The sequence below is a fragment of the Micromys minutus genome, assembly GCF_963924665.1.
Source record: "Micromys minutus genome assembly, chromosome: 32".
Lineage (NCBI taxonomy): Eukaryota > Metazoa > Chordata > Mammalia > Rodentia > Muridae > Micromys > Micromys minutus.
Window position 1 is genome coordinate 17,674,986 of NC_137967.1, and position 16,280 is coordinate 17,691,265.

General features: G+C 45.0%; 1 protein-coding gene across 4 annotated transcripts in view; it reads left to right on the plus strand.

Moving 5' to 3' along the window:
* The window catches only part of HNRNPUL1 (heterogeneous nuclear ribonucleoprotein U like 1), a 30,678-nt gene that overhangs the window by 10,047 nt on the left and 4,351 nt on the right, over positions 1-16,280 (plus strand). For all 4 annotated transcript variants that reach the window (XM_080908358.1, XM_080908359.1, XM_080908360.1 and 1 more), the window contains exons 6-12: positions 404-503; positions 2,206-2,318; positions 7,785-8,051; positions 9,256-9,378; positions 9,478-9,606; positions 15,059-15,227; positions 15,782-16,093. In XM_080908358.1, the coding sequence (XP_080764484.1) occupies positions 404-503; positions 2,206-2,318; positions 7,785-8,051; positions 9,256-9,378; positions 9,478-9,606; positions 15,059-15,227; positions 15,782-16,093 (1,213 nt within the window). The remainder of the gene's footprint in view (positions 1-403; positions 504-2,205; positions 2,319-7,784; positions 8,052-9,255; positions 9,379-9,477; positions 9,607-15,058; positions 15,228-15,781; positions 16,094-16,280) is intronic.

Consider the following 16,280-nt stretch of genomic DNA (forward strand, 5'->3'; position numbering starts at 1 on the left):
TGAAGACACAGTACTTAATATGCCAGTTAAAGAAGTTCTGTCAAGCTACATGGCTTTCTTTTGTGGATTGTGAGATGAACTGTTATTTCACAGGTTGAAATTATGAAAAATGTCTTGAGAGTCGGCTGACTGTGGTATCTTCCTAAGGCTACAAACCAGTTGTAGTAGCTAGGGATATCAGGCAGCTGTTATGTACTCAGATCCCACAGAGTATGGAACTGAAAAGCAGACACACCGTCCTGCGCTCCATACCTAGCCTTCCCAAGTGCCGAAATTACAGGCATGAGCCACCATTCCAGCACCATCTACTGTTCATTGCCTGATACACTTTCTTCCTACATTGCCTAATAACCCACTAGCTTTAAGAGAATCGATCCTGAGCCTTCTTGTGTTCTATCCTCAGATCAATGAGGAAATCTCCGTGAAGCACCTTCCATCTACAGAGCCTGATCCCCACGTTGTCCGTATTGGCTGGTCCTTGGATTCTTGCAGCACTCAGCTAGGTAAGAAGGTCAGCCAGTCATCAATAGAAGTGATAGCCCCTGCTCCCGGGTTCTCAGGGCTCCTCAACTGCTCTTCCAAGCATCAGACTCGAGACACACACCCTGGGGGCGGAAACAGGTGCAGCTGTTCATTTCAGACTAGAAACCTGTCAGAAACAACTGCTTTTCAGAGTTAATTCTTCTACTTTGCCTTTTACAAGAGGATCCAAAGTTCTCTTTGAAAATTGTTCCCTTTACTTGAACCCATTTCTACCCTCACACCATGCCAAAGTAAATTTGTAAGCTCTGTTCTTTATGATTCTCGGGCTGGAGTAGAGCCTAGAATAAAGGTGGAAGCTGCCAGGCCCAGTGACCATCTTCTGCACATTGCTTTTGGGTTTTATGCATAGTCAAACTGGGTCATGCTGTGAACTTCTATGTAGTATGGTTTGTTTTAATATATAATGGGCCAAATTTTGGAAATAAGTATGGTTTCTTTGCCAATGCATAATTTTCCATTCTGTAGCAATTTCCATGTTTTGTTCTGAGGTGGGTGCTAGGAGTCCCACCTAAGGCCTCACAAAAGCTAGTCAGTCAGTTGCTCTGCCACTGACCTATATCCTGAACCTATTGTATGTATTTAACAAGTTCTTTTTTGTAGCTTTTTTAAATTAGTTTCATCGTTTTGCTTGAGTTTCTGTTCTTGAAATTACTTGACAACTTTAGACAAATCTTTAAAAGTGGGTTAATCCTTAGCACCACACACACGGAGTAGTGACTGCTGCTTCTTATATGCAGTAGCTCTTTATTTAAGAATCCATGGAGAGAGGACCAAGGTTCAATTCCCAACACCCACTTGGGAGCTCACAGCTGTCTATAATTTTAGTTTCAGGAGATCTGACTCCTTACAGGAAAAACCCCAATGTACATAAAAATATTTTTTAAAAGAATCATTCCTAAGACAAAGTGCTTGCTGCTCTTGCAGAGGACCCAGGTTTGGTTCCCAGCCTCTGTACCAGGTAGCTCACAAATGCCTGTAACCTAGAGTTTTAGAGGGTCCGGTGCCCTCCAGCTTTTAGGCACCTGTAACCAGAAGGTAAGTTCAGGCAGGCACCCATACACACAGGTAAAAAGGTTTTTAAGTCTTTAAAAGACGAGGTCAGGAGTGGTGGCGCACACTTGAAATCCCAGCCCTAGGGTGTAGAGGCTGAAAGATCAAAGTTTGAAGACAGACCAGGCTCTTTAATGATTTTGAAGCAACTGGGGCAGCATAAGACCCAATCTCAACAAAACCAAACAAAAAATAAGAATCACAGGTCAAAGCCAAGTGCAGTGATAAATTCCTCGGTTCCAGCTAATCCAGGAGGGTTGAAAACGTGAGGTCAGCCTAGGCATTTTGCAAGACCTAGTGTAAAAAAAGCATACGTAGGTCATCTCATTTTATGTTTTTTCTTAGTTTTGAAATGTAGTTGGTGGCCAGACATGGTGTCATATACCTTTACTCTCGGTACTTGGGAGACAGAAGCAGGGGACTTCTGTGAGTCCAAGGCCTGCCTTGTCCACAAAGTGAATTACAGGCCAACAAGGGCTATACAGTGAGACTTGTCTCAAAACAAAGCAGTAAAGAAAATGACTTTGTCTTCAGATTAATAGTATGTGGCAGCTTGAAGGTGTTAAGTCCGTCGATCCATCAAAGATTTAACCTGCCTGTGCCTTCCCTCAGGTGAAGAGCCTTTTTCCTATGGTTATGGAGGCACAGGGAAGAAGTCTACCAATAGCCGCTTTGAAAACTACGGAGACAAATTTGCAGAGAACGATGTGATTGGCTGCTTTGCGGTGAGTGCTGGCAGCCTGTGGGAATTGGCAGGGCCTGGTGCCTGACGGTAGACGTTTTTAGGATACCTGTATCCTTTGTCTACGTTTGTTCAGCCACTCTCTCCATGTGTTATTATTGTCTTTATAGTTTCACAGTGTCTCCTCCAGAGTAGCTATTGCTGATTTGTGTGGGATTCTGCCCTCCTTGTCGTTATGCAGAACTGACTGAAGATATCATGAAGATTCAGGGACTTAAGTCTACACAACTCCCTCTGTCTGGTTACCACAATGACATTTTCTAATCAAACCTAGGAATTTCTTCCTTTGGTAGGAAACAGCCAGTGTGCTTTCAGGAAGCATTGTCTTAGCTTTTGACCCCCGTTGGCATCACCTTTTCTTTCAAACTATTTTTTTTTTAACCTGTCCTGTCAGGTGAGCTGGCATCCCATCATGCACTGCCTTCTAGACGAGCAGAAGCATAAGGCGGAGGGTGCCTGTGAGAACAGTGAGCAGCCAGGCTTGCTGAGCTTAGTTCTTGCTCAGAATGTTAGGTGGCACAGAGTAGAACCCCGTCATACAGTTAGTATTGGTGATGGCACAGCCTAGTCATGTATTGGTGTACATGTCTTCATACATGTAGTATTGGTGAACTGTGTCATGAAGCCCCAGAGGAAGGGACTGCCCAAAGGATTTGTCCTCAGGCTCTTCTGCCCTGAGTTGTTCACATAACTTCTCTTTTTAAAAGTTCTTTCTTTTAAAAAATAAAAATAAAAAATTTGGAAAATGGCTTCAAACTTAGTGACACTGTGGAAGCAGCTCAGCTGATAGAGCGTTTGTGGAGCACACAGAGCCCTGGGTGTGGTCTTTGTCATCACATGAGACAGGGTACGGAGCTAACAATAAGCCTCACTCTTAGAAGGCAGAGACAGGAGGACCATAACTTCAAGGTCATTCTTGGCTACATAATTTAAGATTAGCATAGGTTATGTGAGACTCAAAACAAATCAGTAAAAAATTTTGAAAAGAAAGTAACAACACAGACAAAGGACCCCCTGCCAACCCCCCTCCCCAAAACTTAGAAAACTAATAAAGAATCTTCAGCACCTTAGCCACATTTAACTGTGTGTGTAGGTAAGTGCGAGTGTGTGTCTGAGTGTGTTTCTTTTTGCACTTGACCCATTTGAGAGAACATTATTATCTCCCATCCCTATATTTCATGTATATAAGCCCTCCTTCTCAGAGTATATTTATCATGAGATGGATGTGCTGTTGCCATAAGTGTAGCTGTGATCAGCTCTCATTAAGTATGTCAGGTGTCTGTCTCGCTGACTTGCTTTAGGAATTGAGTTTTAGTTCTGGAGTTGGCCTGGAATATGTTGTTTTCTGTTGTCCTGTCTTGGTTCTTTTAGTCTAAAACAGATTCCTGGCCTTTCTGTGTATTTTATGACCTCTGTGTGTATGTATGGGTAAGTGGGGCACTTGCCTAGAACTCATGACTTTTGTTTTAAAGTGTGTGTGGGGTATTGTGTTTGTTTGTTTGTTTGTCTTAAAGCAGGGTCTAACTGTCTGGCCTAAAGCTTGCTATATAGACTAGGGTGGCCTCTATTCTATCTCTTAGAGATCCACCTGCCTCTGCATCCCCGTGTTTTTGATCCCCAGGATCAACAGTGTCTACCACCATATGTTGCTTTTTTAATAAAACTTTTTTAAAATAAAAATTGCTTTGCTTAATTCTATAGTCTTGAAATGTTTTGTAGGGGTGTTGAGACAGGGTTTCTATGTATAGCCCTGCCTCTCCTGGAACTCACTTTGTAGACAAGGCAGGCTTTAAACTCAGACATCTACCTGCTTCTGCCTTCCTAGAGCTGGGATTAAAGGTATATGTCACTACCATCTATCTGGCTTTAGTCTTGAAATCTTACAGTTTTTTTTCCAGTTAATAGCATATCCTGACAAATTTCCAATGTCCACACAAGTGATGTCGCATTAACTGGAAAGCATTTTTTAAATATTTGTATAATTTAAAGAGAGAAACGAGGACTCCAAATAAAGTACATAGCTCTTAACCTCCACCCATTGCAGCCGCACACAGGAGCCTCCTGCTTGACGGCGTCCGTATCTTAGTGCAAGGGAGTAGACATTAGGCCATGTATCTTACTAGCTTATTTTAGGACCGTAGAAGCCTAAAGATGGATTTTGGTTTTTGATGGCAACTTACTGTATGTGTGTTGTCTGTGGTCATTATTTTCACCACCATAGTGGGTGGGGCTTCCTGCATCTTCCTTAGTGGCCATTCAATGAGTTTTGTGCCTTAAGATTTATCAGCTATAGCATAGGTGCCAGAATACCCTCCTCTGGAAGCTGATCTTCCTGTCACTCTCTGACAGTTGTTTGCTGGTAGAGACAGAGATAACACCAGAGGAAATGCTCGCCATTTTTGCCACTTGCCAGGGTTACTCAGACAATACTGTGGCCTTGCGTGTGGATCCTTTCCCCCACAAGAACAGTTTTTTCTGTGCTTACATGAGCTCTTTCACATATATTTTCATTCTCACAGACTATATATATACTATTTCTTCCTAAGTTAATTTCTGGTTGTAAGTTGGGTGTGGCAGAGGGTGAGCATATGCATGTATATATTTTTCTGTGTGTATATGTGCCAGAGATTAATGATAGGTGTCTTTCTCAGTTGTTCTCCATCTGTTTTCTGTTTTTTTTTTTTTTAAAGACTAGGGTTTCACCATGTAGTCTAAGGTGGCCTCAAACTAAGAGATTCCCCTGCCTCTGTCTCCCAAGTACTGGAATTAAAAGTATATGCCAACATACCTAGCACCAGTAATCCACCTTACTTTTCTGAGACAGGGTCAGTCTCCCATTGAACCTGGGCTCATCAAGCTCTAGAGCTCTTGTTTCTCCTCCTCGGCTCTCATAGTTACAAGTGCGTACCATCACACCTGCTGCCCACCCGGGCCTGGGTGTGCACACGTGGGTCCTAGAGCTTCGTGGGCAGCACTTCACTTGCTCACTCGTCAGCTCTGTATTTTCAAATGTTTTTAAGATTTATTTGTCTTTTATGTGTATAAGTGTCATTACACGAATGTATGTGAGTACTGTGTATATGCTTGGCATCCCCAGAGGCAGAAGAGAGTTTGTAAGGTGATAAGTTATTGCTGGGAACTGAACCTGTTCAAGCAAGAATAGCAAGTACTCTTAACCACTGAGTTATCTTTCCAGGCCCAGATTTATTTTATTTTATGTATATGGGTATTTGGTCTTTGTGCATGTCTGTACATCCTGTGCATATATGTGGTGTATATGAAGGCCAGAAGAGGACATTGGATCCTCTGTAACTAGAGTTTGTAGCTGCCATGTAAGTACAGGGAATTGAACCCAGACCAGGTCCTCTTATTCTGTTCATCCCTCCACCCCCCCCCTTCTTGAGACAGTGTCTCACTACATAGCCTGGAGCTCACTAAGTAGACCAGTATACCTCATAATCACAGAGATCATTAGCCTCTGCCTTCCAAGTGCTGGCATTAAAAGCATACACACCACATCCAGTCTGGTTTTTGAGACATGATCTTAAACTCACTTTGTAGCTGAAGATGGCCCTCATTTCCTGATCCTCACTCTCCCTCTCAAGTATTTCATTCATTCTTAACATTCATACAAATCTATAGTCAATGTTTTTTAATAAAATCTAGCTCTGTTTAAAAAAAAAAAAAGATTCCACACACAATTCCTTTTTATCAGAAGTTGTCGTGACGTTAAAGAGAGTTCATGGCAGGGGCTTGAAGGGTATAAAAATCAGTATCTAGGGAAACAACATATTTGTGTAGGATCTCAAGTCCTCAACTGACAGAGAAAAGGACCCAGTGGAGAGCAGATGCTGCATTTCAGCAGTAGGAAGTAGAGTCACTGCAGCCTAGAGGACAGTGAAGAGGTGCTGCCCAACAGCCCTGCCTTGGACACACTTGTTAGCTGTGGCTGCTGCTTTCTTTATGCTGTAGTGGTTCTTCTAATAAAGCTGGTGCCCAGGGCAGGTGACCCCAGAACTATTCATTTCCATGTCAAAGCAGAGGTGGCTGGAGCCACTTGTCCCTGTGTGGGAAGATAACACTGTATTGCATGTGGGATTCTGCTGGGCTTGTGGTGGCAGGTCTGCCGAACATGGTCACTGCCTATGATGAGTAAGGTATTAACAGGCATGAAGGATTCTGAGAGCGGACTGGGAAGACACCTCCAGCACTCCTTGAAGTGCAAACTTGGATGTTTTCCTAGTCTCAGAAAGGATGCTACATACTCTACCTTTTTGTCAAATTAGAACTTGTCCTCTGTTGAGGCTGCTGCCTCGTCCTAAGCTTGGAAGCTTTGGCAGCCAGTGCTCTGCTTCATTGCCAGCAGTGGTTCCGACCTTTAGCAGTAACTTGGAAAGCCTTTTATACCATGGCTCCTCCCCCATCATTCCAGCCCAGCCATCTACATTTTGCTTTTTTGAGACAGGGTTTCTTTGGCTGTCCCGGAACTCACCCTGTAGACCAGGCTGGCCTCACCCACAGAGATCCTCCTACCTCTGCCTCCCAGTTGCTGAGATTAAAGGTGTGCACCACCACTATCTGGCTTTTTTTTTTTTTTTCTTTTTTTTTCCCCCTCACAGAGAAACAAGATAAATTAATTTGCTTTAGGTCATAAATAGCGTCCACTATAACTTCAGAAACTCAGTAAACAATTTGAATGAATGAATCTTTGCATGCATGTCTGAGATTACTTTTCTCATGCCTTTTGTGTATCAAGGCATGGATTCTCTTACCACAAGGTTTGTGCACATGGCTCATTTCCATTTTTTTTGGTCAGAACCTAACATACAAATTCCCTGCAGAACAGCCAGAATATTGAGATTCTTTGTTTGATTCTCCATTGACCCCTGAATTCCATGGGATCCACATCAACAGACGTGTGCTAGGAAGAGTGTAAGCACTCTAGGAATGTGTAGTGAGTGAACAAGGGTATACACTTGTTTGTATCCTCTTGTAGAGCTGCACTTGGCTAAAAAGCTCCTGCTCTGACTTCTTTTATCTCTGAATCTTTTCCCTGTCATTTTGGAGGACACGGCAAGATTACCTTTGCCTTCATCTTTATCCCAGCCTAAACACAAGACTCAAATATGTTACTAGCTTCCAGATCTTGAATAAGAAACGATTTGGGTAAAGTGTCTCTGAGCTTTTCCTGGTACTGCCTAACTTGTGTGTATACCAAGAGAGAATGCCATGGGGTCCAGAAAAATTAACATTTTAGCCACTGCATTAACTCTCACACTTGTGGCTCTTAGTGCCTTTAGCTAAGAGTTTATAGTTAGTGTTTCTTAAGACAAGATTTCATATAGGCTGGACTAATCTGAAATCCTTGTTCCTTCTTCCTCAGCCTTCTAGATACTGTGATTAGGGGTATCTACCATCACACCAGTTTACCCTTGGCTTTCTCTCCTAGGACTTTGAATGTGGAAATGATGTGGAGCTTTCTTTTACCAAGAATGGCAAGTGGATGGGCATTGCCTTCCGAATCCAGAAAGAAGCCTTAGGGGGTCAGGCCCTCTACCCTCATGTCCTGGTGAAGAATTGTGCTGTGGAATTTAACTTTGGGCAGAGAGCAGAGCCCTACTGTTCTATTCTCCCAGGGTTTACATTCATCCAGCACCTTCCCCTCAGTGAGCGGATCCGGGGCACCATTGGACCAAAGAGCAAAGCCGAGTGTGAGGTAAGTGGGACTAGAGGACTAAATTAGTGACCACTCCTCCAGAGCCACCCAGGGCACAGGAGGAACACTTACGTACTTGGTGAGAGGGACAGAAACTTGGGTATGTAGTATTCTTTGTCTCAGCTCTTTGGTTAAGATTGGAGTTGAAAAGTTGCTTTGAGTGTGACGTTCCAAAGGACAGTGTGACCACACTACTTTCGAGCAAGGCTGCCCAGGGTTCTGGGAGAGGTCTAAGAAATTCCACCCTCCCACTTAGGCTACAAGCATGACAAGTGGTCTTTGGCTCTGGTACCAATTGGACTATGTTTGTTTCTTTCTGTCTGTTTTTCATTAACCGTGATCTCTGTAGCCCAGGCTGGCCTTGAATTCATAGCAGTCCTACCCTGACCTTCCTTCCAGATGATAAAATTGTTACTGTTTTAAGATATATATTTTTTGCAAAGTTTATATTTGTTTCAGAAAGTTAAAAATATATAGAAAGTTTCCAATAATTCTATGGGAATTTCTGGCAAATAAATTTATCTGAAGATTTTGAAATTTATCCTGTTTCTGACATTCACCTATAATTGAGATCTCCTGACAAGCAATTTGCTATCCTGTCCTTTCACGGTTAACATTACTTTATGGTCTGTCCCACTGCATGAAAACCTCCCTTTATACCTTGTCTGAGACGTTCTTGCTGTGTTACTTATGTGGGCCTTAGGCTCCCTAAACTCCATTTTTCTTAGTGCTTAAGCTCCCAGGTTACTGGGACTATAGCTGTGCTCCTCCACATGTCACTTGTCACATTTTAATGGCTTTGAAAGAGTCATTCCCTTTACTGTGCATTTAGGTTACATGTAGTGTTTGTTGAATTCTAAATATGATGATTAATTATATTTGTGACCTAGTGGGCAGTATACCTCAGTTCCCATTTTACCATTTCTCATAGCTGTCCATGGTTCAATCCCAGGCCATGGGGCTCCCTTGCCAGTGGCTGCTTCATCCTCTGTAACTGCTGTTGGTGGGACTTGACTTGGTGCTTGCCTATGTCTTTGACTCCCAACAGCAACACTGAGATAGATACTATTACTTCCATTTTCCAGAGGCAACCAGGAGGTTCAGAGTCATCATCATGGGCACCATCAAGCCAGGGTGGTAATATGCCACCATGCCACATGCTGCTGCTGTTTCACAGCACTCCTTCCCTGTCCTATTCTTGTAGATTCTGATGATGGTAGGCCTGCCTGCTGCCGGCAAGACCACATGGGCCATCAAACACGCAGCTTCTAACCCTTCCAAGAAGTACAACATTCTGGGTACCAATGCCATCATGGATAAGATGCGGGTAAGGATGACCTGTGAGTTCACCTTTCTTACCTCCCAGCCTCTGGGTGCTATCCTGTACCTAAGGCTCCACTCACCTTTCATTACCTCTTACCCACAGGTGATGGGCCTGCGTCGGCAGCGGAACTATGCTGGCCGCTGGGATGTTCTGATCCAGCAGGCCACTCAGTGCCTCAACCGTCTTATTCAGATCGCTGCCCGCAAGAAACGAAACTATATCCTAGATCAGGTACTTGCAGCCAGTGGTCCTTGGCAGAGGGGAGTAGACCTAGTCACTGCACAGGGATTTCCCTTCAGCCCTTTTCTTATTTCTCCATAATGTTCTGTAGCAGCTGGGTCAGGAATACACCATACATAAGGATAGCAATAGACACTTCTTTCTAAGTCCTATCCGAGGTGGGGTTTTCGGTCATGACCCAGACCTGCTGGCTCACTCATTTCTATGTAAGAGTCATAGCCAGGTGAAAGAGGCATAGGTTTATGTGTGTGGGCGTTTGCCTGCATATCAGTGTGCTATATGTGTGCCTTGTTCATTGAAGCCAGAAGAGGACATCAGATCTTTCGTACTGGAGTTACAGTTTTGTAAGCAGCCATGTGGGTTCTGGGAGTGGTCTTCTGGAAAAGCAGCCAGTACTCTTAACCACTGAGCTATTTCTCTAGCCTCAAAACCCAAAGATTTCTAAGTCTCACAGGCTTAAACCCTAACTCTACTACTTGCTAGTTATGCATTTGTGGGTAGCCAACTGTATAGTGTGACTCTCAGCATCCTAGTTTGCAAAATGGAGAGCCTAAGTTCCCTCACACCTCCATAGGACCTAGTTCAGAACAGCTAGTGTGGATGTCATTACATACTCTGCAGAATAAAGATGTTGTAGCTTCTCTGGGCATATTCCCATGAGCAGGGAGCACATGTTTGCATTTCAGTCAGGGGTAGGGGTTGGTCAGGTTCGATTTGGAGTAAAAACACTGCTTTTCAACGTTGCTAAAAAATGATTGTCCTAAATAGACACGTGTTTGTTGCCTACACAGTATGGTATTGGCATTTGTTGTGTAGGCTCCATTGAGTAGCAGCAGAGCGTGTTTACTTGTCTCATGCACGCTTTCTTAGGAACCTGTAAGCAAACAAATAGGCCCTGTAAAGCCCCATTGTGTAAACTGGGTGCAGTGCCTCCCTATGCAGCATTGACTAAAACCTGATGAAAAGGGAGCTAGGAGTTAGCATTGGTGGCTGGCATAGTGGGAGGAAAATCCCCAGGAACCATGTTGTCTTCATGTGACTTGATCCTACTCAAGCCAGTTGGTGACAGTATGTCAGCAATGTGTGGTTTTCCTTTAATTCAGCCCTAACAGTATGGGGTCTACTACTCAGCCTTTTCTCTGGAGATTCTTGGCTTGGCGTCACTTCTTGAACTGGGAGTCAAGTCTAGGACTTTACTTATGCTGGATAAGCATTCTCCCAATCAAGCTGTATCTTCACTTCTCCCCAACTCACTCTGCCCTATTCTCCTTTTTAGACCATTTTAGAATTAGTCTGTCTGTACCCCCACTGGATCTATTGTTCTAAGGGGCTGAGCAACAATGTTAATACCCTTAGGTTCCTCTTTTCACTCCCCAGAAAGAATTCCCTGCCTGTCCTTCACTCATACTGCTGGCCAAATTAGCTCAACAATGGAAGCAGAGTTGACGCAGCCTTCTTAGCTGCTACATCCTTGTTTGGAGCTAGAGTTGGGATTACCTATGGTCTCCAGCCTGCTGGCCTTGCAGATCAGGCCATATGATCCAGGCCAACTACAATGCAAAGGCTCCTGTCCTCCAAAGTAAAGAACACAGTTCTCTAGTTAACCCAGGGCTGGAGCCAAGAGCTGAAGCTCTCAGTCAGTGAGGCCAAGAAAGGGGTTTTAAGCCGGTGGCTTTTTTTATTTTAGCCTTAAACCCTAAAAAGTGTGTCCCAGAAATTTTAAATTATGAGAAATTTGTTATATGAATATAGCCAATGGTTTAGAGCAGATCTTGGCACTGTCACACTCTTAGCTGTGGCCATGAGGATTATTTTGCTAATGCATAGCTGTCTCATGGGCAGAGGAGATCTTTAAAGACACTAAAACTGCATGCTGTGTCCCTGTAGTTGTAGAATCTCAGCCCAGGTCATATTCCTTGTGTTTAGCTCTTCTTCCATCCTTGGAAGATAATTTACCTGTGCAACCCTGCTGAAGCTGGGCAGCCAAGATTCTGCCTTTGCCAGGCCCCTAGCCAAGCAACCCTAGAATGAGATTTCTAGCTTGTCCTTGGGCTATCATAAGGCCCCAAAACAGGGTGTTCAACAGGAACAAAGTTGCCCAGGCCATCTGGAGCTGGTGGCTGTTGTCTCTAGGATCCTCTTGGAGGTGTGTCAGGGCCTAGGATAGCAGAGCATTGGTCAGTCAGTTGGCTGCATACAACTTTGTTTACTTGCCTCATCAAAGCTTTGGTTCTAGCTCCCATGATGACAGCACTCAGGAGACAGAATGCAGGCTGACTTCTGAGTGGAGTGCCAGGCTAGCCAGAGCTATTTTGTGAGACCCTTACAAAAATTTTTTTTAAAAATTAAAAAAAAAAAAAGCCCTTTGGGTTCTAGTTCCATTCTCATCCCCGTTGGCACGTGCCAAATTATTATAATTATTACTATTCCTGAATCAAACCTAGGGCAGGAGTCGAGCCCCAAAGTAAACTGCCTCTTGTTTGCAGGCACTGGAGGGAATTTTTCCCCCCACCCCCACAGTCCCCAGAGCCTCAAGCCTGCTTCATTCCTGGCACTCATACCAGTTCTCTTCCTTCGTGTGTACTTCCTTCCACTGGGATTCACCTCACTCAACCCAAAGCAAGCTTTCCTTGCCAGATGTGCTCCTCTGCGACCCAGCCAAGTTTCTCTTGCTGCCAGACTGGCCCTGTTGCATATGACAAGAAAGACTGGACAGATCAGACAGTAAGGATTTTGAAAGAACTCAGAATATCAGCAGAGGTGCCCATGTGTGTCTGCTGTGTCCTCGTATCTTGTTCTGTGCCATATGAGACTTAGAAAGCACCATGTCTAAGAACCCCAGCCCTACCACCTTCCTTCTGCTCACTTTGTGGGATTAGAAGTAGTCTCAACCTTAGTCCACAGCTACTCTCTTAGAGGTGACATCCTCAAGCATTGTGGAATTGAAGGAGCAGAAGCTGGGTGTTCTGTGTGTCTGGAAAAGCTGACTTCGCTGTTGTTCTTGTCTCCTAGCAACAGCCACAGGACCCCCCCCCCCCCCCCAGAGACCACAGAGTGCAGGGCTCGCCCTAGGGCTCTGACCTCATTGTGTTTGCTGTGGTAACAGTCACCAGCAGTTCATTCCCTTTCCTCCAGGAAAGCCAAGCCTTTGCATGGCCCCTCTTTCCTTCCCCTAGCCCAGGAAGCAGCAGGGCAGATAGACTCCAGACCTGGCTTCTCAGAGAGTCACACATCATCCCAGACAAAGGCCAGCCACTGTGGGTTCAGTCTACTCTGCCCTCATCCCTTCCATCTTGTAAAGCTGCAGGATTGGTCCTTTTTCCAAAGTTACTTTTCTGTTCCTCGTTGAAACTTTGAGAGGGCAAGTGTACTGTAGCAGATGACCAGATGTGTTTCTCTGTGCCATCACAGATTGTAGGAGTAAGAACAGGATCGCTCATGGGCACCAGATTGAGTGGACCAGCTAACTATCAGCAAATAGGGCCACAGTCACCCTGATGCCAACCATTCACTCTGGCTTTTGTGTCAGGAGGAAACTTAACAGTTGTGCTGAAGGAAGCCAAATGTTTGGCTTTTAGGAAAGGTGCTGAGGAGGACTACAATAGCAAGAACCTAGCTCCGCCCAGAAACTATAGCCTGTTTCTTGAAATCCTTTGTTACTCAAGGCCACACACAGTATGTAGGTGTATGCCTTTCACCCCTTCTGCTGTGCTTTCTTCAGGAAATTCTGGGAGTAGAGCAAAATGTTTAGCCTGACATGTGGGCTGAGCCACGGAGCTAGTTTAGGACCAGAACAGCCTCACCCACAGCTTGTATCTCCCTCCAGCCTCACCTCATGGTGCACCAGCCCTGCCATTCTGGAAAAGATCCCTTGTGTCATATCTTTCTTGGGCTGAGTCTATCCTGGTGTTTGCATTGGGAAGCCTCTCTTAGAACACTGTTGGGCCTGCTGACCATATGTTGAGATCCACCCTGTGTGCTGGCTTCTTTCCTCACCGCATGCCACAAAATCTCCCATCTGCAAATTCTTACCAGAGCCGGTGGGAGGGTGATGTGGTCCTATCTCTCAGATGCAACTTGAGGCTCAGACTAATTAAGGGACTTGTCTACAGATTCCCAGATTCTAAATAACACAACTGAGATTTCATCACAAAGCTTTTCCCCTAAAGCCTGTGTTCCTGGCTCTTTCTGCCCTACCTCTCTTGTCTTTTGATTTGGGAGAGCTCTATAGCTTAACCTTTCGCTTTGGTCTGGGTTGCTTCAAGTCAACATCGTGGAATAAATATCCACAGCACCTCACCCATTATTGATAGTAGCTCCTGTATGTTCAGTGCTGGAAGTGAGCCTGGGCCCAGACTTTAGTTCACTTAAATTTATTCAGTCTTCATAGTAGTGGCTATGAGGCTTTAATACTGTTTGCCCTTACAGGGCTTGAAATGCAGTAAATCCACAGTGAGTTGATTTTATGAGTAACAGGCTGACGCTCTGACTTAGAACCTTGCTTGGTCTGTGAAGCTACACCTCTTTTCCTGCCTCAGCTGCTGCTCAAGTTCTGTCTTACTTTGTGTTCATCCTCCCCAGCCTGGCAAAGGGCTTGATTGGCACATGGGGTATTGGTCACGGGTGTTATTGCTGCTCTCAGTCATTACATGTATTCTGCCTGCTGCTGCAAAGAAGAAAAACAAAGCAGTAGCCAGCTGCACTTTGGAAAAGCACAGGCTGCCACCTTGTCAGTCTCCCTGGGTAGACTTGTGAGTAAGAGCAGTGTTTGCAAGGAACAGGGGAAAAGATTTGATATATTAATGGAAGCAGTTTGCACAATTGTCAGGACCACTGGGATATGCTCTTTCCATTGATTATTTAGAAGAAGAAACAGGTATGGTGGCACACATCTATAATCCCGGCAACTTGGGAGGCAAAGGCAGGTGGTTGTCTGTGAGTTCAAGACTAGCCTGGTCTATACAGTTCCAGGACAGCCAGGGCTACATGTATCAGTTTTTATTTTATTTTAATAAGAAAAGTTTAGAACTGTAATCTTGGCACTCAGGCTTAAGCAGGATTATGAGTTGAGAAGATTGTATGCAGTAGAATTCTGTTCATAGTATGGCTGACACTAGGTGGGGAGGCTCTTCCCTTCAGCTTTATTTATAACTTGTACAGTGCATATTTTATTGCAAACACAATACTTTGAGAACAGAGGAAAGGCTTGGTAAACTCCAGTGTCAGTAACAAATAGGATTAATAAGGAAAGCCCAGCTATTAGAAGCCAGCCTCTTTGTGTGTCCTAAGTCTTTTAATTCACTGAGATGGACATGAGTCTAGAAGGTGAAAAAGAGCTATTTCCTGAGTGTCTGCTGGGAGATTCCTATTTTACCTTTCTGATTGATGCCCCGCAAGAGAGACCATTCTGAATCTCCAATCTCTCGCCTCTTACCCACCTTAGACAAACGTTTATGGGTCAGCCCAGAGACGGAAAATGAGACCATTTGAAGGCTTCCAGCGGAAAGCTATTGTAATCTGTCCAACTGATGAGGACCTAAAAGACCGCACAATAAAGCGAACTGATGAAGAAGGGAAAGACGTCCCCGACCATGCAGTCTTAGAAATGAAAGGTAGGGAATGAGTGGTGCAGGTCATCTCAGCAGCATCAACAAAGATCTCTTCACTCTGCCCTCTCAGCTCCTTGTGATTCCTTTGTGGTCTCTTCTTTGTTTCTATTTTGTGTCTCCCATTACCCACATAGAAGGGAACAGACTTCCAGTCTCTGTCTGGGGAAGGACTTTTAGACTGGATGGGGACGGGCGTCATGCGAAAAGGAATGTGTAGAGCCCAAGCTGAAAGGCCTACACCATCTCCTGCCTCTGGCACCCAGCATTTGGGCAAGCCTCAGTTTGCTTCACAATGAGAAGAAGGGGGGCTATGGCTTCACTTGCCTCTAAAGCACCTTGAGGTGAGGCTGGAGGGACCCAAATTCCTCTTTTGGGGAAGAGTCTGTTAGCCCCTGCCAGTGTTTACACCAAGCACTTAGTTGGGGTCCCTCTTAACCTCTGACTTGTTCACTACCTCATTCCTTCAGCCTTCCTACTCCGACGAACCAATACTTTGAGGTGAAGAGAACTAGGCATTAGAAGGTGCTGATCTGCTCTCCATGTTTACTTTCTCCTAGCTAACTTCACTTTGCCTGATGTTGGGGATTTCCTGGATGAGGTTCTGTTCGTTGAGCTCCAACGAGAGGAAGCAGACAAGCTGGTGAGGCAGTATAACGAGGAAGGCCGGAAGGCCGGCCCACCCCCTGAAAAGCGCTTTGACAACAGAGCTGGTGGCTTCCGAGGCCGTGGCGGCGGCGGTGGTGGTGGTGGTGGTGGTGGTTTCCAGCGCTATGACAACCGAGGCCCTCCTGGAGGCAACCGAGGAGGCTTCCAGAACCGTGGAGGTGGTGGTGGCAGCGGCGGCGGTGGAGGAGGCAATTACCGAGGAGGTGAGACCTTTTCCAGCCTTGCATTTTCTAAGGCCAACCTGTGGGAGCTGGTACGTGGGAGTTGCTGCTGTGCAGCCCCAAGGGCCTTCCCACTGCCTAGTCTCCCAGCCTCACTGCTTGAAAACTTTTGCCCATTTGCACAGGACAATGCTCTCTTGTGTAGGCTTTTCCTATCTGACCATACACT